A 22,421-nucleotide genomic window follows, 5' to 3' on the forward strand; every position below is an offset into this window, starting at 1 on the left:
AGTTTCACATGTCAAACACTGCAAGAAGGCCATCAAAGTCCCTCTGTATAAGGTGCTGGTTGAGGTCACCAACAATTATGATATGTTGACAGTTGTGTTGTAGCAGAAGGGAGTCAATATTTTCCATTAGGAAGTTGATGGGGTCTGCATGTTGCCACTGAGGTCTGTACATTGCACATGCTAGTACAGAGGTACTAGTGTTGATGCAGAGCTTGAAGAACATCATTTCAAGATGTGTAGGGGTGGCAACATCAATGTGCTGGGCATGAACACTGTTAGAGAAGCACACAGCAACACCTCCTCCTTGCCCTTGCCTGTCTCTTCTCATCCATGAGGTGTAGCCAGCAATTCTTGCAAAATTTTCTGGAGTCCTGTCATCCAAAAATGTTTCAACAACAGCTATCATGTCGGGACGTTGAGTGTTCACAAAACTGTGTGTGAGCTCTCCAACATTAATAATGAAACCTCTAATGTTGGCCGACAGGATGTTGATAGACTGGCTCCTCATGATGATGTGATCAGCTTGAGGTGGTGGGTGTGTAGGGCCTCTTACAACATGCATGGCTTACGGAGGAAGAATTCTGTTCCACTTTCCCATGGAGGTAAGAGGAAATAAACAAGAATAAGAACTAGAAAGAAAATAGAAGAAAACCCAGAGGGGTGTGTGTATATAAGATTGTACATGTATGTGTAGTGTGACCTAAGTGCAAGTAGAAGTAGCAAGACGTACCTGAAATCTTGCATGTTTATGAGACAGAAAAAAGACACCAGCAATCCTACCATCATGTAAAACAATTACAGGTTTTCGTTGTACACTCATTTGGCAGGATGGTAGTACCTCCCTGGGCAGTTGCTGTTAACCAACCTACTACCTAGGTATTATTATTATTATTATTATTATTATTAATGTAATATTATGTATCTGATGACTGGGTGTTCTAAGTACTGTACTAGTACAGTAGTCCCCTCGTATCCACAAGGGATATGCTCCAAGACCTACCATGAATACCCAAAACTGTGGATAGCAGCAAACCCTATATATAAGTTCTTTTTCATTTACAGACATACCTATGATAAAGTTTAATTCATAAATTATGCACAATAAGTGGAGAATTATCACTTTTCACTGAGGGAAGCACTTTATGGCTTCTCTTGGGATCTGAAGAACTGCCATCACTGCTCTTGTGCTTTGGACCATTATTAAGCAAAATTAAAAGTAATTTTCAGGCCATAGTAAACCGTAGATAATTGAAACCATGGAAACCAAATCCATGGATACAAGGCTTCTACTGTACACAGTTTTTTGCACTTTCAAATCTACAACCAGCCAATATTTTTGACTCTACAACTTTTTTAGGTCTTCTACAATCCATTCATACATTTAAAAAAAAAAAAATCTAAGACCAAGAGGGTCCACACAGTACATCATGGTTAACTAGTATGTCTAACTCACCTTCATCCATCCCTGCACCCACCTTTATAAGTTGAGAATTATCACTTTTCACTGAGGGAAGCACTTCACAGAGAAAAGGGCATAAAAAAGAGAAAGAAGGGGGTTTACTCTCATAAATGAGGTATGAGCCCATTAGTTTAGTTAGCTTATCTTCAAAGTTTATATAGAATTGTTAAGGGTGCAAAAAGTTTTAATCTTTTAAGGTAGTGTAATTCCAATGTATATAATCATAATTTTGTTTATAATAGATGTAAAAATCAATAATTATGGTTAGAAATTTAAAATATGGTGAATTTACTACCAATTTTAGTAATAAAACAGAGAGCATACTAGCAAAATAGCTCAGAATCTGGTTGAATACTGAAAACAGGACTCAAGTGGCCAAAATTGCCAATGCACAAATTGCATCCAGTGGGAGTTCCAAAGATGTTGACCACATGGCTGTGTGTTGGATACTAGATTCTGCATGGATGATCCAATGAACTGTTGACTTCTTTTTCTAGTCGTAAACTTTTTTCCAGGAGGATAACATGGCATATTTACTGGAGTGTGATGTGTTTGCTGTTCATATTTTTTGTAGATTATAAATTCTATTTGGAGCAAGGGGATAGTAACTCTTTGTCCTATAAAAATTACTACATGCAAAAAGAAAAACTGAAGTTTTTCTTTTTACGTCACCTTGTCTTGGTGAGAGATGGCCGGTGCATTGAAAAAAAAAAGTTATATTCTGTTTATTACAATGTACAGTACACTACTGCATAAACATTTAAAAATATACTAAAAAATGTTATAAATGGTGCAAAGGTGATATTAAAACAGTATCTAAAGATTATTTTTTTTTATTATTATTATCACACTGGCCGATTCCCACCGAGGCAGGGTGGCCCGAAAAAGAAAAACTTTCACCATCATTCACTCCATCACTGTCTTGCCAGAAGGGTGCTTTACACTACAGTTTTTAAACTGAAACATTAACACCCCTCCTTCAGAGTGCAGGCACTGTACTTCCCATCTCCAGGACTCAAGTCCGGCCTGCCGGACATAAACCCTTCATAAATGTTACTTTGCTCACACTCCAACAGCACGTCAAGTATTAAAAACCATTTGTCTCCATTTACTCCTATCAAACACGCTCACGCATACCTGCTGGAAGTCCAAGCCCCTCGCACACAAAACCTCCTTTACCCCCTCTCTCCAACCTTTCCTAGGCCGACCCCTACCCCGCCTTCCTTCCACTACAGACTGATACACCCTTGAAGTCATTCTATTTCGCTCCATTCTCTCTACATGTCCGAACCACCTCAACAACCCTTCCTCAGCCCTCTGGACAACAGTTTTGGTAATCCCGCCCTCCTCCTAACTTCCAAACTACGAATTCTCTGCATTATATTCACACCACACATTGCCCTCAGACATGACATCTCCACTGCCTCCAGCCTTCTCCTCACTGCAACATTCATCACCCATGCTTCACACCCATATAAGAGCGTTGGTAAAACTATGCTCTCATACATTCCCCTCTTTGCCTCCAAGGACAAAGTTCTTTGTCTCCACAGACTCCTAAGTGCACCACTCACTCTTTTCCCCTCATCAATTCTATGATTCACCTCATCTTTCATAGACCCATCCGCTGACACGTCCACTCCCAAATATCTGAATACATTCACCTCCTCCATACTCTCTCCCTCCAATCTGATATTCAATCTTTCATCACCTAATCTTTTTGTTATCCTCATAACCTTACTCTTTCCTGTATTCACCTTTAATTTTCTTCTTTTGCACACCCTACCAAATTCATCCACCAATCTCTGCAACTTCTCTTCAGAATCTCCCAAGAGCACAGTGTCATCAGCAAAGAGCAGCTGTGACAACTCCCACTTTGTGTGTGATTCTTTATCTTTTAACTCCACGCCTATTGCCAAGACCCTCGCATTTACTTCTCTTACAACCCCATCTATAAATATATTAAACAACCACGGTGACATCACACATCCCTGTCTAAGGCCTACTTTTACTGGGAAATAATTTCCCTCTTTCCTACATACTCTAACTTGAGCCTCACTATCCTCGTAAAAACTCTTCACTGCTTTCAGTAACCTACCTCCTACACCATACACTTGCAACATCTGCCACATTGCCCCCCCATCCACCCTGTCATACGCCTTTTCCAAATCCATAAATGCCACAAAGACCTCTTTAGCCTTATCTAAATACTGTTCACTTACATGTTTCACTGTAAACACCTGGTCCACACACCCCCTACCTTTCCTAAAGCCTCCTTGTTCATCTGCTATCCTATTCTCCGTCTTACTCTTAATTCTTTCAATAATAACTCTACCATACACTTTACCAGGTATACTCAGCAGACTTATCCCCCTATAATTTTTGCACTCTCTTTTATCCCCTTTGCCTTTATACAAAGGAACTATGCATGCTCTCTGCCAATCCCTAGGTACCTTACCCTCTTCCATACATTTATTAAACAATTGCACCAACCACTCCAAAACTATATCCCCACCTGCTTTTAACATTTCTATCTTTATCCCATCAATCCCGGCTGCCTTACCCCCTTTCATTTTACCTACTGCCTCACGAACTTCCCCCACACTCACAACTGGCTCTTCCTCACTCCTACAAGATATTATTCCTCCTTGTCCTATACACGAAATCACAGCTTCCCTATCTTCCCTATCTAAAGATGGTTAACACAAATCCACTACCAGTAAAGTATGCTCCTCGCTTAATGACCAGTTCATTTACCACCCTACTCTTAGGAATGGAACTGCGTTAAGTGAAGAAAGACTGTATTTTTATTATTTTATTATTATTATTATCTTCGTTGGGAAGTGCTACACCTGTAGAGAATGGGAAGCAATCACGTTTGATCCAATGGGACAAAAACCCAAATTCCTTGGCTCAAGAGCCCATTAATATAATGCAGGGACCTCCCACAGTGAATGTTTCCTTTTATGTAAAGAAGGATACCTGTAGAGGCGGTACTCCACTGTCCATGCCATAGTAAGTGCAACGGTCGAGAGGTGGCACAGTGTGTAGGCCCAGCAGTTTCTCTGTCAGTGAACTACTGAGAAACACTAAACCAGAGATGACAGCACCAACACCTTCGGAACACACTTTCCCTGAAACACAGAAAATACCTGATGATAATAGCAAGTATTGAAGGTTGTCATAAACTAGGGAAGTTTGTTACTACTCAGCATTGTATTTTATTATCTGATCCACCAGGCAACATAGTTATCTTTAACTTGGTAAAAAATTCCTGTGTTGGGGGAAGATATTGGAAAATAAAAAAATATTTTTTCAAACAGATTGACAGAGCTCGTTTTTTTGAATCGAATAAGACTAAAATGAGCAAAAACTCAAAACTTATGATTTTATTGTGTGCTGAAGTTGGTAAAAAAATTATCACTAATCAGCAACAGCGATGTAAAAGTGCCAGCGGCATTTACATTTTACAATTTATTGACACATGATTGTTTTTCTCTTTTCAATCCTTTCAGTGTCAGTCCTGCAGTACTACAACTCTGAAGCCAGGGTTGGTCCCATAGTTTTTTGCCACGAGCTCAGCTCACTCTGATAAGCTGTGAGCAGTAAATTTGGATTCAGAGAAGAAAGAATAGGTCTATGCAGTAGCATGCACCATATAAAAAAAAAATCCTGCAGCAAACAGTGCATAATGGGAAAAAAAAACTGTGACCATATTTTTGCTTTAAAACAGTGAGTTTTCACTGTACATTTACATGGTTTTTATAGTTTCCAATGATAGAATAGAAGATATGTTACAGGAATAAAGATGATTTTGATTGGTTTCAGGACTGAAAGTAGCTTGAAATTGAAATGTTCCATTTTTGCCAATATTTCAGAGTACACAAATGACATCACTTGCCCAATAAGGGTCCAATTTACCAGTCTAATACACATTTAGGAATGCACTGACATTATTTCTACAATTATGTATTACAATAATGCAGTACTCTGCAAAACAGTAAATCTTCTATTTTTTTTGTATATACCTGGAGAATATCTGGAGAGGGTTTCGGGGATCAATGCCCCTGTGGCCCCGTCTGTGACCAGGCCTCATGGTGGCTCAGGGCCTGATCAACCAGGCTGTTACTGTTGGCCGCAAGCAACCCAATGTACAAACCACAGGCCGGCTGGTCAGGCACTGAATTTAGGTGCCTGTCGAATGCCTTCTTGAAAACAGCCAAGGGTCTATTGGTAATCCCCCTTATGTATGCTGGAAGGCAGATGAACAGTCTTGGGCCCCTGACACTTACTGTGTTGTCTCTCATCGTGCTAGTGGTGTCCTTGCTTTTCATGGGGCGGGATGTTGCATCGTCTACCAAGTCTTTCACTTTCATAGGGAGTGAGTTTCAATTGCAAATTTGGTATTAATCCCTCTAGGATTTTCCAAGTGTATATTATCATGTATCTCTCCTGCCTGCATTCTAGCGAGTACAGGTTGACGAACTTCAAGTGTTCCCAGTAACTGAGGTGTTTAACCCTTAAACGGTCCAAACAGATTAACGTTCAAATTCATAGTGCTCCAAAAGTAAATCTACTTTTTTTTACATATTTTCAAATATAACAAAAAAAATATAAAAGTTTTTTTTACACGTTTTCAAATGTAAAACAAAAAAGATCTACATTTTTTTACATACTTTCAGATGTTGAAAAAACGTATATATACGTTTGGACCGTTTAACCCCTTGACTGTCGCAACCCCCAATCCTGAGGTGTCTCCTGGTGTCGCAAAATTTAAAAAAAAAAAAAAATTATTTTTTCTTATGAAATGATAGAGAATCTTTTCCCGATTGTAATGACACCAAAAAAACGAAATTTGATGGAAAACTGACGGAATTATGCTCTCGCGAAGTTAGCGACCTCGGCGCTGTTTACAAATCGGCGATTTCGCCCACTTTGAGCCCTATTTTCGGCTAATTCCATTGTTCTAGTCGCCCAAACTCATAGCTATTTCTTTAGAACTTCATTTTTTCTATCGATTGAGTACAAGAAACTGCCCATTTACTGATTTCAACTACCTAATAATGTGGTCAGAAATTTGCAATTTGGCCAATTTCACGAAAACTAAAAAATATGACAATTTCAAAATAAGGTCCAGAATGAACAATGCAGACATTCCAGGCTCTAAAATAACGTTTTCTTTGTTCATCAGTCACGTCTCCAGGCACCTCTGATATTACTCTTGCTTTCTATTTTGAATTTTTATTCAAACAAAAAATATTAGACTTACTATTATGCAGACTACTGCAATGCTGTAATAACTGTATAAATAACATCAACCCATTCATGACTGCATATCAGAATGGCTAGTTGGACATTTATTGGACAATGGCATCATTTGTTTACTTTTGAACAATGGCAAAAATCAAACATTTCCCCTACTTTGAGCTCCATTTCTAGGTTCTTTTTATAGTAAAATCAATCAAAAACATCTCTATTTCTGTAATATGTTTTCCATTCTATCAAATGAGACCAAGAAAACGAGAATACAACCATAAATACTATACGAAAATAGACCACAAAGTCGGCATTTTAATTAAAAAAAACGGTCGGAGTTTTTTTTTTCTCATTATGCACTGCGTGCTCCAGGATTTTTTTTATATGGTGCACACTGACCACACAGACCCATTCTCTCACATGTGGGCCTACCAGCTTTCTCCTGCTTGATTTGAAGCCGCTAGAATTTATGAGTATATATACGTCAAACACGGCACCTCGTAAAACGTATATATACGGCCGCGACAGTCAAAGGGTTAAGGGTTAATTGCAGTTATGTGTGCCACGAAGGTTCTCTCTACATTTTCTAGGTCAGCAATTTCACCTGCCTTGAAAGGTGCTGTTAGTGTGCAACAATATTCCAGCCTAAATAGAACAAGCAACCTGAAGTGTGTCATTCAAGGCTTGGCATCCCTAGTTTTGAAGGTTCTCATTATCCATCCAGTCGTTTTTCTAGCAGATGCGATTGATACAATGTTGTGGTCTTTGAAGGCGAGATCCTCTGACATTATCACTTCCAGGTCTTTTACATTAGTTTTTCCCTCTATTGTGTGGTTGGAATTTGTTTTATACTCTGATATAGTTTTAATTTCCTCGCATTTTCCACATTGGAGTAATCAAAATTTTTCATCATTGAACTTCATATTGTTTGCTGAGGCCCATTTAAAAATTTGGTTAATGTCTGCCTGGAGTCTTGCAGTATCTTCAATAGAGGACACTGTCAAGCAAATTTGGGTGTCATCTGCAAAGGATGACACAGTCCTGTGGCTTACATCCCTGTCTATGTCAGATATGAGGATGAGGAACAGGATGGGAACTAATACTGTGCCTTGTGGAACAGAGCATTTCACAGTAGCCACCTCAGACTTTACTCTGTTTACTACTACTTTTTGTGTTCTATTTGTTAGGAAATTATAGATCCATCTGCAAAGTCTGTGTATACTACATCTGCATTTTGTTTGTCGTCTAGAGCATCCAGGACCCTGTCATAGTGGTCCAGTAGTTGGGACAGTAGTGTGAATAAGAATTCAAAATGAAAGCAAGCGTAATGTAAGAGAGGCCTGAGGATGTAAATAATGAACGGAGAAACTGCATTTTTAGTGTTAGAAATGTCTACATTGTTTATGGACCTTATTTTCAAATTGGCAATTTTTGAATTTTGTGAAATTGGAACAGTGGAATTGGCTGAATTGAGGAAATGCACGTATGGTTTTTACATATTTATTTATGATGGGCTAGGATAGGTTAAGGAGATAAGGTGTTTTCTAACTGTAATTTCAAAAATGTTAGTGGAGATTTCTGGCAGTGTGTTCCAGATTATGGGTTCTTTTATGTGTACTGAGTTTTTGAAAAGATTTAACCTGACAGGGGAAATGTCATAGAGATTTTTGTGTCTGTCATTGTGGCAATGGGTATTACTGCAACTGACAGGATTTACATGAGAATTGATTGTTCTGTTAATGTAGTTTGCACAGAAGTAAGTCCGAGTGGATGTTTTGTATGGCGAGTAGGTTTAGGGCTTTGAAAAGTGGGGGAGAAGGGGTTGTCTAGCTGTGCAATGTGCAATTGTTTGCACTGCAGCTTGTTGTTGGATTATTACTGACTTTAACCCTTTGACTGTTTCGGTCATATATACATGTCTTACGAGCCAATGTGTTTGACGTATGTATATTCAAAAATTCTAGCAGCTTCAAATCAAGCGGGAGAAAGCTGGTAGGCCCACATGTGAGAGAATGGGTCTGTGTGGTCAGTGTGCACTGTATAAAAAAATCCTGCAGCATGAAGTGCATAATGAGAAAAAAAAACTCCGACTGTGTTTTTGGATTAAAACGCCAACTTTGAGGTGTATTTCTGTATAGTATTTATGGCTGTATTCTCGTTTTCTTGGTCTCATTTGATAGAATGGAAAACATATTACAGAAAGAGAGATGATTTTGATTGGTTTTACTTTGAAAAAGGACCTTGGAATGGAGCTCAAAGTGGGGGAAATGTTTGATTTTTGGAGATGTTCGAGAGTAAACAAATGATGTCGTTGTCCAATAAATGTCCAACTAGCCATTCTAATATGCAGTTATGAATGAGTTGACATTATTTATACAATTATTACAATATTGCAGTAGTCTGCATAACAGTAAATCTATTTTTTGTTTGAATAAAAATTCAAAATAGAAAGCAAGAGTAATATCAGAGGGGCCTGGAGACGTGACTGATGAACAAGAAAATGTTATTTTAGAGCCAGAAATGTCTGCATTGTTCATTCTGGTCCCTATTTTGAAATTGGCATCTTTTTTAATTTGCATGAAATTGGCCATGCAAATTTCTGACCATTTTATTGGGTAGTTTAAATCGGTAGATGGGCAGTTTCTTGTACTCAATCGATAGAAGAAATGGAGTTCTAAAGAAATAGTATGAGTTTGGTCGACAGGAACAATGGAATATGCTGAAAATAGGGCTTAAAGTGGGCAAAATAGCCCACCGTCCTGCCAGGTGAGTGTAAAACTGAAGCCTGTAATTGTTTTACAGGATGGTAGGATTGCTGGTGTCTTTTTTTTCTGTCTCGTACACATGCAAGATTTCAGATACGTCTTGCTACTTCTACTTACATTTAGGTCACACTACTCATATATATATATACACACTCCTTTGGGTTTTCTTCTATTTTCTTTCTAGTTCTTGTTCTTGTTTATTTCCTCTTACCTCCATTGGGAAGTGGAACAGAATTCTTCCTCCGTAAGCCATGCGTGTTGTAAGAGGCGACTAAAATGCCGGGAGCAAGGGGCTAGTAACCCCTTCTCCTGTATATATTACTAAATGTAAAAGGAGAAACTTTTATTTTTCCTTTTGGGCCACCCCACCTCGGTGGGATACAGCCAGTGTGTTGAAAGAAAGAAAACATGCAAGATTTCAGGTATGTCTTGCTACTTCTACATACACTTAGGTCACACTACACGTACATGTACAAGCATATATATACACACCCCTCTGGGTTTTCTGCTATTTTCTTTCTAGTTCTTGTTCTTGTTTTCTTCCTCTTATTTCCATGGGGAAGTGGAACAGAATTCTTCCTCCGTAAGCTATGCGTGTTGTAAGAGGCGACTAAAATGCCAGGAGCAAGGGAATAGTAACTCCTTCTCATGTATAAATTACTAAATTTAAAAAGAGAAACGTTCGTTTTACTTTTTGGGCCACCCCGCCTCGGTGGGATACGGCCAGCTTGTTGAAAGAATATTTACTTTTATGCTTACACTTTTATATTTACACTTACCTTGGAGATGTTAGTTTAATTAGTTAGTTTGATGGAGGAGATGCTGGCAGAGGTTTAGGGTAGTGGAGGATAGCAGGCCGGTGTATGTTCATCGGATGTACACACATCCAACAACATTGGAGAGTGGCTTTCATGTCGTTTTTCTAGCGCTTACTCATTTAACTTACTTGCTTCTCTGTTAATTCTACACTTTATTGCTGGCTGGCACTATAGCCTTTATCAATACCTGCTGCTTTAGTATCGTACATATCGTAGAATCACTGAATCACTGCAGAAGGCACATTCTCTCCTCTCTCGTCGTCCTCCACTTTGGTACTTTGCTACAAGTTTTTTCTTGAATTTTGTTGTGTTTCTTTCCCTCTTTATCACAGGGCTGGCACTAGAAACTTTCTTTGGGCCCATGGTGGCTTATTTAGCAGTTACAAGCACTAAAGACACTGGAATAATACAAAATATATTGCAGGTACACATGGAATCGACCGAAACGGCTTGTAAACACTGGCACACTGGCTGTACATGGAGTCTTGGAGTGGCTGGGCCCACTCAGGCCACACTCCGGCCCCATGGATAAGTACGGGACGAACGTCGTTAGACGAGTTTTCGCCGTTGGTAGAACCATTTTTTACGCCAAAGAGCGCCGTTAGATGAATTTGCCATTACACGATGCCGCCATTAGTTGAGGGTCCACTGTACTTTTATAGAAGTAGAAAATTAAGTCACATTAGAATTTTTTTTATATTCAAAAGTTATTGGCATTACAGCTGACTGTTGGATAACACGATAGTTACGTTCCTAAACATGGTGTGTAATAAAAAATGTCTGTAAACCAAACTGAAGAACATAGGGAAAAAATTGGGTTATGTTCATTATACCCCCAAGAAAGCTTTAAAATAGTAAAAATAGAGTCTTAATATAGCAAAAAAAAAAAAAAAAAAAAAATGAAAATAATGTAATTGTAGGTCAATGTGGTGATGGGTGTCAGTCAAAGATTATATAACCACATTTTTAATACCAAAGTAGTTAGGGTGTACAGAGGAGGGGTTAAAGTGGTTGGGGTGAGTGGGTTTGGTGTGGGGGTGGGGGAATGAGGGGTGAGGACTGGGGGACTGTTGCTGAGGTAGGTGAAGACCAAATGGTAGACAGGTCAAAGCAGGAGCTGGAAGCTGGTATTGGGAGGTGCAGGATGCTGTGCAGTGGAGGGATGTGGGGGTAAAGGTTGGGAGCAATCAGGTGGTGTGATGGTGATCATGTGGGTGGCAATGTAGGTGGTGACTGACTGGGTGGGTGAACGTATGGTTGTTGGCATGGGTGGTAATCAGGGTGGTGGGTGGCCATGTGACTAAGTGTGTGGGACGTGAAAGCATGGGAATGGTGTGGGTGTGGGGATGTGTGGGCTTGAAGCTGTGGAGGGAGAAGTGGTGAAAGTAAAAGTATGGGTAAGGTGTGGGAGGCTGCATGGGCTCAATTGAATCTGTATGGGAAGGGTGTGGGTAAAAGGTGTGGATGTTGGTGGCCCAGTGTGGGTGGTGATTGGATGATGGGTGGGTGGTGATTGGATGATGGGTGGGTGGTGATTGGATGATAGTGACTGTGGGGAAATAATAGGGGCTGGTGGTATCGATAGGGCTTGTGAGCAGTATGGGTGAGGTTGCTGAATGCACAACGAAGACATGTGGCTAAAGAGGGGTAGGGAGAGGTTGAAGAAGCAGATGGTGTGGGCAGATATGTGTGGCTGAGGTATGGTACTGGATGTGTATGAATATAGCATTAAGTATGGTATTTGAAGGGCAGGACGACTATGGTGGGTGAGTGTGCAGTGGGTGAGTGTGTTGTTGGCGGTGAAGATGGTAATAAGGGAGGTGGGTGATTAAGTACGTGGGTGGCATGTTAGGGTGAAAGGCCAGTAAGGTGTGGGGTATGAAGGCAAGAAGTTGGACAAGGCATGGTCTTGAGGCAGTGGAGGAATGGTGCATGCTTGTGGCATGGGGGGGAGGGGTAATTGTATGTGAGGGTAGTGTGTGGGTAGGTTCTTGGTTGTGATGGTGTGGGTGAAGACGTGTGGCCATAGAGGAGTTATGTGGGGGGTGGAGGTTATTGGATGGGATGGTGTGGATGAAGGCATGTGACTGTGGGGGAATAATAGGGGCTGGTGGTATGGATAGGGCTTGTGAGCAGTATGGGTGAGGTTGCTGAATGCAAAATGAAGACATGTGGCTAAAGAGGGGTAGGGAGAGGTTGAAGAAGCAGATGGTGTGGGCAGATGTGTGTGGCTGAGGTATGGTACTGGATGTGTATGAATATAGCATTAAGTATGGTATTTGAAGGGCAGGACGACTATGGACTGACACCTTCACCCAACATCAGGCCCCTACCTTCACCCATACTCTCCCTCCACACTTTCCTTCCCCTTCAAACCATACTTTCTTGGGCCTCACATCTCCCTAAACTTGCACACACCTCTCCTAAACACTCACCCCTCACCTACATATCTTCACCCACATATCCTTATTCACCTGCCTTTACCCATCCCCATCCCAGTGCCCATCTGACTATATGCTCCAGTGTCACATGGGAAGCACAATGGGTGAAGGAACACAGGACAACAGTGACAGCATGCCCCCACAGGCCACTCTCACTCCTTCACTCAGACTTTCATCCACCCTTCCTTACCCAGTATCCCATCCTCACCCACTAGCCACTAAGATGATGGACTCACACTGAGGCTCACTGTGAGACAGACAGAGGGGAAAGAATGCAGTGCATGCGACATTTTCCCATACATGCACTCCACCATGTAAATTATTTTTTTATGATGTGTACACTGAAAATATGCTGTAATTTTGCAACTGTGTTATAGCAAAAATGTGTTACCAGATCATTTGTTTTCTGACAGTCAACTGTATATAATGTAATACTTACTCAATTCATCTAGTGGCATTCTATACTCCATTTTGTTAATATCTTGTTCATTGTTTGCAATAACTACACCATGGTGTGTAGCATGCTCCAAGGGGGCAGCCACGGTGCACACAACCGCACCATCCACACCATCAGTATCAGGAGGACACACGATGCAGGAATATGGCAGGAAAGTATCTAATGACATTACCCAGACTCCAGTTTTGCTCTTTGAACTCATCTGAAAATAATCATATTGTATGTAACAATGGTACTAGTGCACACAATGGTACAAGCACACACAATGGTATTAGTGCACACAACAATACAGATGAATGTGAAGGCTTACTCAGCTCTGTAATAACTTCAGACAGTATTACCAAAGCTGGCTCCTCCTCAGGAAAATTAATGAATAGAAAACGAAATAATAATTAACAAAGATAAACACTTTATTATTTATTAAAGCAAACATAAAACAATAAAAAATGACAGGTACATCCTATTTGAAAGAAAAATGAAAAATGAAATGAATAAAATAACATTTGAACTCAACGTTAATATATATATTGGGGTGTCTGGTGTTGGTGACACTTCGTGTTGCTGAAATCTTAGCCGTTGCTGATGTGTGTGTGGGGGGGGGTCGCAGGTGTTGGTGACCACCACCGGCTAGTTCTTCAGAGAGTATCGCCCTGAGTATTCTATCCTGATGACAGGAAAGCAGGTTCTTTACCGCTGCAATGATGTGGGGTTACGTCCTGCAATTTCATACAGGTGCACAGGTAATTAAATCCAAAATGGGACGTCTCCAGGACGTTAGTCCATCTCCATCAGTTTTGCTCGTTGATTGGCAGGTGACCCTCTCTGTCATCCAAGCTGGAAAGATAGACAGGTTACTCACTGCTTAAGAAATCACTCTCTATGATAAGTGCAATACCTAAAAGATGTGGTGATTATTACAACAGTCAACTTAGAGCAAGACTGAAAGGACTAAGTTTATTATTGGTCAAAAGTGAAGCTTTCAACCAATAAATCCACTAGAATACAAGGCAGGCATGTACTTACAGTAGTGCTGGGAGCTGTGAGTCTAGTGATTACTGTTTGGACCAGAGCCCCACACGTCACCTTTCGGGGGGGTGGGGGGAAGAAGGAGGGGAATGGATAGCGGGAGCTAGACTGACCCTACCTTAACAAGCAGCCGGCAGTCAAACTATCACTTTAGGGGTGGGGGAAAAAAGGCGGGAATAGCGGGAGCTTGACTTACCCTACCTTAACAAGTAGCCGGCAATGAAACTGTTGTTACTATATACTCCCTCGCTACTCCTATCTATTGAACTTTTCCCTCACACTCCCCCATACCAAGACTTATAGTCAAGGAGTATAAGAAGAATAGGCGAGGAAAAAGTTCTAACATATGGAAGTCTCGTAAGGCAAGAAATCTTCTACTGTCACAACTTAACCAGTCAGAGAAATAATTGGATGAACCATTGATATACACAATATGGAATTTAAAAGCCTGGAGTGCCAATGTCCACCTCAAGAGGCGACTGTTGGTTCCCTTAAAAGTTTCTAGGTATATCAAAGGTTTGTGGTCCGTTTCTAAAATGAATTCTTTTCCAAGCAAATAAAATTTAAGTTTGGAGATACCCCACACAAGGGCCAAACATTCCTTTTCTATGGTGGAGTATCTCGTTTCTGCGGGAAGGAGTTTCCGGTTTAGGAAGCATACAGGGAAGGGAGTACCATTATGGTATTGTAGTAACACTGCACCTAAGCCAGTATTGGAGGCATCAGTTCTTAAACAAAATGTTTTATTAATATCTGGAATCTTAAGTATAGGGTCTTTCGAAAAGTTACTTTTAATCTCATTAAACTTTTCCCGAGCTACGTTGGAAAGTTCAAGAGGTTCCTTCACAGACTTTTTAAGGAAGTCGGATAAGATGCCTGTAAGATCAGTAAGGTTCGGGATAAACCGTGCATAAAAATTTACAGAACCAAGAAAGCTACGCATAAGCTTCTTAGTTTTGGGGAATTTAAATTCTAATAAAGCTTTGATCTTACTGGGGAGAGGCTGCAGAGAGTTATTAGAAAGTATCAGTCCAAGATATCTAATCTTGTTATACCCAAGGAAGCATTTCTTCGGCTTGGCAGTGAGGCCATGTGAGCGTAACCTACGCAAAACTGATGTTTGGATATGTTCGCCCCACGTGGATGTCATTACGTAAATGTTATCAAAATAAACTGAAACGTTTGGCATATTACCCAAGACCTTTCTCATCAGTCTCACATAGGTAGCACAGGCAGTTACCAAACCGAAGGGCATAGTTCTATATTGCATCAGTCCTTGGTGTGTAGGAAAAGCGGTGTACTGCTTAGAAGAATGATCTAACATTACTTGATGATATGCCTGCGCAATATCAATCTCTGAAAAGAAGGAAGCGTCATAAAATTTGTGTAGATCGCTATCTATTAAGGGCATAGGCTCAGCATCCCACCGAGTTATAGCATTAAGGCCTCTGAAGTCAATAGCAAGTCTATATGAATTATCCTCCTTCTTAACCATGACTACTAGTGAGCAATATGAAGATACTGAAGGTTCAATGATCTTTAGTTTTAATAATTTGTCTACCTCTCGGTCAAATGCATCCCTAAGGTGAACTGGAACTGGGTATAATTTTCGTTTGATAGGATTGTCCGTCACTAAGTCAATCCTATGGACTACCGTGGAGGTAACACCTGGAGAATCAGTAAAGACGTCTGAAAAGTTACTCACACACTGAAGTAGTTCATGTCTCTTATGGTCATCCAAAGATTCATTAATATTAATGTTGGTTGCATCCGAGTGGTCAAAAGTCACCAAGTCATGTAGTTCTTCATCATAGTCTGAGTTAGAGGTGTCAATTATGCACACCTTACATTCTTCAGTTGTCGTATCAAGTTCGTGTGGAAAAACTAAGTCAAAGTTATTAAGGCAGTTAACCGAATTTCTTTGGTAATATTTCTTAAGGATGTTGATATGATAAAGCTTAGGTTTCCCCTTGACTTCTATGAGGTAGTCAACTTAACCACAAATTTTTAATACTTTATATGGACCTTTTCATGCTACTAATAATTTATTTGACTTGATTGGCAAAAGTACAAGAACTTCATCCCCTACGTTAAAACTTCTCTGACTTTTGGAGTCAAAATAGGTTTTGTACTGGTCCATTGACAAGCTTAGGTTTTTCGAAACTATGTCAGAAGTCTCCTCAAGTTTAGATCTAAGGTCAAGGAGAAACTGGTAAGAAGACTGAACCTCAGCATTTACCTCCTCATTAGTCCATAAGTCATGAAGGATGGACAATGGGCCTCTGGCCTGTCTACCATAGAGAAGTTCAAAAGGTGAAAACCCCAAAGAGTCACTGGGAACTTCCCTCATGGCAAACAAAGCACAGGGTAGGTAACGATGCCACTCCTTAGGTTTAAGGGAGCAAAGTTTCCTTAAAATGGACTTGAGAATCGAATGCTGGCGCTCAATCCTCCCATTACAGCTGGGATGATAGGGTGTGGTGAAGAGAGGCTTCACTCCCAGAAGTTGGTATAGATGTTGCATTTTAAGTCAGATGTGAATTGTGTCCCACGGTCAGACAAAATTTCTCTAGGGATGCCCACTCTGGAGAAGATGGACAAAAGGGCTTCAGCCACCTCTGAAGTGGTTATGGTCTTTAAGGGTATGGCTTCAGGGAAACTCGAAGCATAATCAACTAATGTTAATATATATCTATGTCCCCCAGAATAAAGTGGAGATAAAGGACCAACGATGTCAATAGCTACTCTTTCAAATGGTACTGTAAAGATAGGCATTTTAACCATAGGTACTCGCCTGGTACCTCGGGAGGATGACAGTTGGCAAACTTTACACGATCTACAATAGGTAGTGACATCTGAGGACATTTTTGGCCAAAAATAGGTTTCCCTAATTTTATTTAAGGTTTTGTGATGCGAGAAATGTCCGGCCACTGGCAGGTCATGAGCCATTTTAAGAACAGTCTCTCTGCATTGACTTGGAACAACTAAGATGGAATAGTCTATCTCATCTGAATTTAATTTGAATACTGACTTGGTGGCCGATTCCCACCAAGGCAGGGTGGCCCGATAAAGAAAAACTTTCACCATCATTCACTCCATCACTGTCTTGCCAGAAGGGTGCTTTACACTACAGTTTTTAAACTGCAACATTAACACCCCTCCTTCAGAGTGCAGGCACTGTACTTCCCATCTCCAGGACTCGAGTCCGGCCTGCCAGTTTCCCTGAACCCCTTCATAAATGTTACTTTGCTCACACTCCAACAGCACGTCAAGTATTAAAAACCATTTGTCTCCATTCACTCCTATCAAACACGCTCACGCATGCCTGCTGGAAGTCCAAGCCCCTCGCACACAAAACCTCCTTTACCCCCTCTCTCCAACCTTTCCTAGGCCGACCCCTACCCCGTCTTCCTTCCACTACAGACTGATACACTCTTGAAGTCATTCTGTTTCGCTCCATTCTCTCTACATGTCCGAACCACCTCAACAACCCTTCCTCAGCCCTCTGGACAACAGTTTTGGTAATCCTGCACCTCCTCCTAACTTCCAAACTACGAATTCTCTGCATTATATTCACACCACACATTGCCCTCAGACATGACATCTACACTGCCTCCAGCCTTCTCCTCGCTGCAACATTCATCACCCATGCTTCACACACATATAAGAGCGTTGGTAAAACTATACTCTCATACATTCCCCTCTTTGCCTCCAAGGACAAAGTTCTTTGTCTCCACAGACTCCTAAGTGCACCACTCACTCTTCTCCCCTCATCAATTCTATGATTCACCTCATCTTTCATAGACCCATCCGCTGACACATCCACTCCCAAATATCTGAATACATTCACCTCCTCCATACTCTCTCCCTCCAATCTGATATTCAATCTTTCATTACCTAATCTTTTTATCCTCATAACCTTACTCTTTCCTGTATTCACCTTTAATTTTCTTCTTTTGCACACCCTACCAAATTCATCCACCAATCTCTGCAACTTCTCTTCAGAATCTCCCAAGAGCACAGTGTCATCAGCAAAGAGCAGCTGTGACAACTCCCAATTTGTGTGTGATTCTTTATCTTTTAACTCCACGCCTCTTGCCAAGACCCTCGCATTTACTTCTCTTACAACCCTATCTATAAATATATTAAACAACCACGGTGACATCACACATCCTTGTCTAAGGCCTACTTTTACTGGGAAATAATTTCCCTCTTTCCTACATACTCTAACTTGAGCCTCACTATCCTCGTAAAAACTCTTCACTGCTTTCAGTAACCTACCTCCTGCAACATCTGCCACATTGCCCCCCTATCCACCCTGTCATACGCCTTTTCCAAATCCATAAATGCCACAAAGACCTCTTTAGCCTTATCTAAATACTGTTCACTTATATGTTTCACTGTAAACACCTGGTCCACACACCCCCTACCTTTCCTAAAGCCTCCTTGTTCATCTGCTATCCTATTCTCCGTCTTACTCTTAATTCTTTCAATAATAACTCTACCATACACTTTACCAGGTATACTCAGCAGACTTATCCCCCTATAATTTTTGCACTCTCTTTTATCCCCTTTGCCTTTATACAAAGGAACTATGCATGCTCTCGGCCAATCCCTAGGTACCTTACCCTCTTCCACACATTTATTAAATAAGTGCACCAACCACTCCAAAACTATATCCCCACCTGCTTTTAACATTTCTATCTTTATCCCATCAATCCCAGCTGCCTTACCCCCTTTCATTTTACCTACTGCCTCACGAACTTCCCCCACACTCACAACTGGCTCTTCCTCACTCCTACAAGATGTTATTCCTCCTTGTCCTATACACGAAATCACAGCTTCCCTATCTTCATCAACATTTAACAATTCCTCAAAATATTCCCTCCATCTTCCCAATACCTCTAACTCTCCATTTAATAACTCTCCTCTCCTATTTTTAACTGACAAATCCATTTGTTCTCTAGGCTTTCTTAACTTGTTAATCTCACTCCAAAACTTTTTCTTATTTTCAACAAAATTTGTTGATAACATCTCACCCACTCTCTCATTTGCTCTCTTTTTACATTGCTTCACCACTCTCTTAACCTCTCTCTTTTTCTCCGTACACTCTTCCCTCCTTGCATCACTTCTACTTTGTAAAAACTTCTTATATGCTAACTTTTTCTCCCTTACTACTCTCTTTACATCATCATTCCACCAATCGCTCCTCTTCCCTCCCACACCCACTTTCCTGTAACCACAAACTTCTGCTGAACACTCTAACACTACATTTTTAAACGTACCCCATACCTCTTCGACCCCATTGCCTATGCTCTCATTAGCCCATCTATCCTCCAATAGCTGTTTATATCTTACCCTAACTGCCTCCTCTTTTAGTTTATAAACCTTCACCTCTCTCTTCCCTGATGCTTCTATTCTCCTTGTATCCCATCTACCTTTTACTCTCAGTGTAGCTACAACTAGAAAGTGATCTGATATATCTGTGGCCCCTCTATAAACATGTACATCCTGAAGTCTACTCAACAGTCTTTTATCTACCAATACATAATCCAACAAACTACTGTCATTTTGCCCTACATCATATCTTGTATACTTATTTATCCTCTTTTTCTTAAAATATGTATTACCTATAACTAAACCCCTTTCTATACAAAGTTCAATCAAAGGGCTCCCATTATCATTTACAACAGGCACCCCAAACTTACACAATACACAAATGACCCGAACATAAAAGACAGAAGCTTACGACGACGTTTCGGTCCGACTTGGACCATTGACAAAGTCACACTAACAGAGGAGGAGCAGGACGGCTATATATAGGCTCCTCCTCTGTTAGTGTGACTTTGTCAATGGTCCAAGTCGGACCGAAATGTCGTCGTAAGCTTCTGTCTTTTATGTGCGGGTCATTTGTGTATCGTTCCAGTCACGGTATTGTGCCTTTTTGTTATTTACCCCAAACTTACCTACCACACCCTCTCTAAAAGTTTCTCCTACTTTAGCATTCAGGTCCCCTACCACAATTACTCTCTCACTTGGTTCAAAGGCTCCTATACATTCACTTAACATCTCCCAAAATCTCTCTCTCTCCTCTGCATTCCTCTCTTCTCCAGGTGCATACACGCTTATTATGACCCACTTCTCGCATCCAACCTTTACTTTAATCCACATAATTCTTGAATTTACACATTCATATTCTCTTTTCTCCGTCCATAACTGATCATTTAACATTACTGCTACCCCTTCCTTCGCTCTAACTCTCTCAGATACTCCAGATTCAATCCCATTTATTTCCCCCACTGAAACTCCCCTACCCCCTTCAGCTTTGTTTCACTTAGGGCCAGGACATCCAACTTCTCTTCATTCATAACATCAGCAATCATCTGTTTCTTGTCATCCGCACTACATCCACGCACATTTAAGCATCCCAGTTTTATAAAGTTTTTCTTCTTCTCTTTTTTAGTAAATGTCTACAGGAGAAGGGGTTACTAGCCCATTGCTCCCGGCATTTTAGTCGCCTCATATGACACGCATGGCTTATGGAGGAAAGATTCTTTTCCACTTCCCCATGGACAATAGAAGAAATAAAAAAGAGCAAGAGCTATTTAGAAAAAGGAGAAAAACCTAGGTGTATGTATATCTATATGCATGTGCATGTCTGTGAAGTGTGACCAAAGTGTAAGTAGGAGTAGCAAGATATCCCTGTTATCTAGCGTGTTTATGAGACAGAAAAAGAAACCAGCAATCCTACCATCATGCAAAACAGTTACAGGTTTCTGTTTCACAGTCATCTGGCAGGACGGTAGTACTTCCCTGGGTGGCTGCTGTCTACCAACCTACTACCTTTTATATATTCAAATTTATATGAAAAGTTTTTCCTTTGGATCACTTGATTTTGTTTAGCGGCATTATGGCAATTCTGAAGAGAAGGGCAATTACGTTGTAATTTGACAAAGGAGTCCTTCGATATATCTAAAGGCTTAAAGTCAGGGAAAATCAAAGGATGGACAGTAGGAGAAGCCTGGGCTTTGGTCTGAGCCCTAGTCAAGACAGTTATGGTATCAGAGGTGATATCTTTACTTTCATCTAACAAGTGAACCGGTGATCCTACTACCTCGCTTTCGAGAGTAGCATCAACGGTTTTTAATCCCACATTAATCTCACGAGACATCGTCTCATCTGGACTTTCAAGGGGCTTCTCTGACTCTACAGGAAGAGGATCTGAAAAGCTTATGTCCACCTTTGGCAATGAAAGGTCAACCTCAGAAGGAAGAATGGCACCTTTTACATTACCTATTAGTATGGAGCAAGAAGTGATGGGAGCTAGTATGGCTTCAGACCAACCTGTGAACCATTTAGACCTAATGTAACAATGGATGGTAGGAAAAGTGTCCGTACAGCCCAAGTAGTCTGAAAGTATAGCAGAGGAATGAGTTTCTTTAAGGTTAGGGAACAACTTATCAGAAATGACTATACATGTGCATCCAGTGTCTCGTAAAATGGTAGATACATTAAGTCCATTAACTGTTCCTGAACAGAAGGGTGCTTGGTCATTACAGTCTTTAAAACATCTTCCAACTTTTTGGACCTTCTTAGAAGGACAATCTGGACGTTTATGTCCCTTAACACCACACAAATGACAAACAGGAATAAAAGAAGTCATTTTACTTTCTACTAGAGGCTTTGATTTCTTAAGGTCTGATGAACCCTTGCCCTTAGGGTTCGATCCCTTTAGGTCTTTATAGGAATTGTGAGCCTCAGCATACAGGTCAGCAGCCTCAGCAACTTCCTCAACTTTAATCAGGTTACGTTCTCTGAGGAATGTTCGTATCTGATGGGGAAGAGCTGTGAGGAACTAGTCAGCAACCATGAAGTCTCTAAGAGATTCATAACTGTGATCGATTCCTGAACTCTCTATCCAAAAGTCGAACAAACAAAAGTGTGTTACCTGTAACTGCTGAAAGTTCTGGCCAGGCTGTTAGGTGGCATACCTGAAATCTTTCCTGTAAGAATTAGTGGTTTTTTGATATGCTTTAAGGATTGCCTTCTTCAGTAGGTTATAATTACATATAATATCGTGCGACAAAGTTGCATAGATATTCAAAGCTGTACCAGAAAATAACATTCCTAACCTGGTAGCCCAGGTGTCAGCAGGCCATTCACAGAGGGTAGCGGTACAGTGTATTTTCAAACCTGATAATG

The 22,421-nt window shown here is 40.7% G+C and overlaps 1 protein-coding gene across 1 annotated transcript in view; it reads right to left on the minus strand.

Moving 5' to 3' along the window:
- Nucleotides 1-4,106: 4,106 nt before the first annotated feature.
- The window catches only part of LOC128689660 (L-fucose kinase), a 146,970-nt gene continuing 128,655 nt past the window's right edge, over nucleotides 4,107-22,421 (minus strand). Inside the window, exons 6-7 of the mRNA XM_070080519.1 lie at nucleotides 13,176-13,395; nucleotides 4,107-4,590 (exon numbers count right to left, since the gene is read on the minus strand). Of these exons, the coding sequence (XP_069936620.1) occupies nucleotides 4,421-4,590; nucleotides 13,176-13,395 (390 nt within the window). The 3' untranslated portion in view covers nucleotides 4,107-4,420. The remainder of the gene's footprint in view (nucleotides 4,591-13,175; nucleotides 13,396-22,421) is intronic.

Source organism: Cherax quadricarinatus, unplaced genomic scaffold (assembly GCF_038502225.1).
Source record: "Cherax quadricarinatus isolate ZL_2023a unplaced genomic scaffold, ASM3850222v1 Contig557, whole genome shotgun sequence".
Classification (NCBI taxonomy): Eukaryota; Metazoa; Arthropoda; class Malacostraca; order Decapoda; family Parastacidae; genus Cherax; species Cherax quadricarinatus.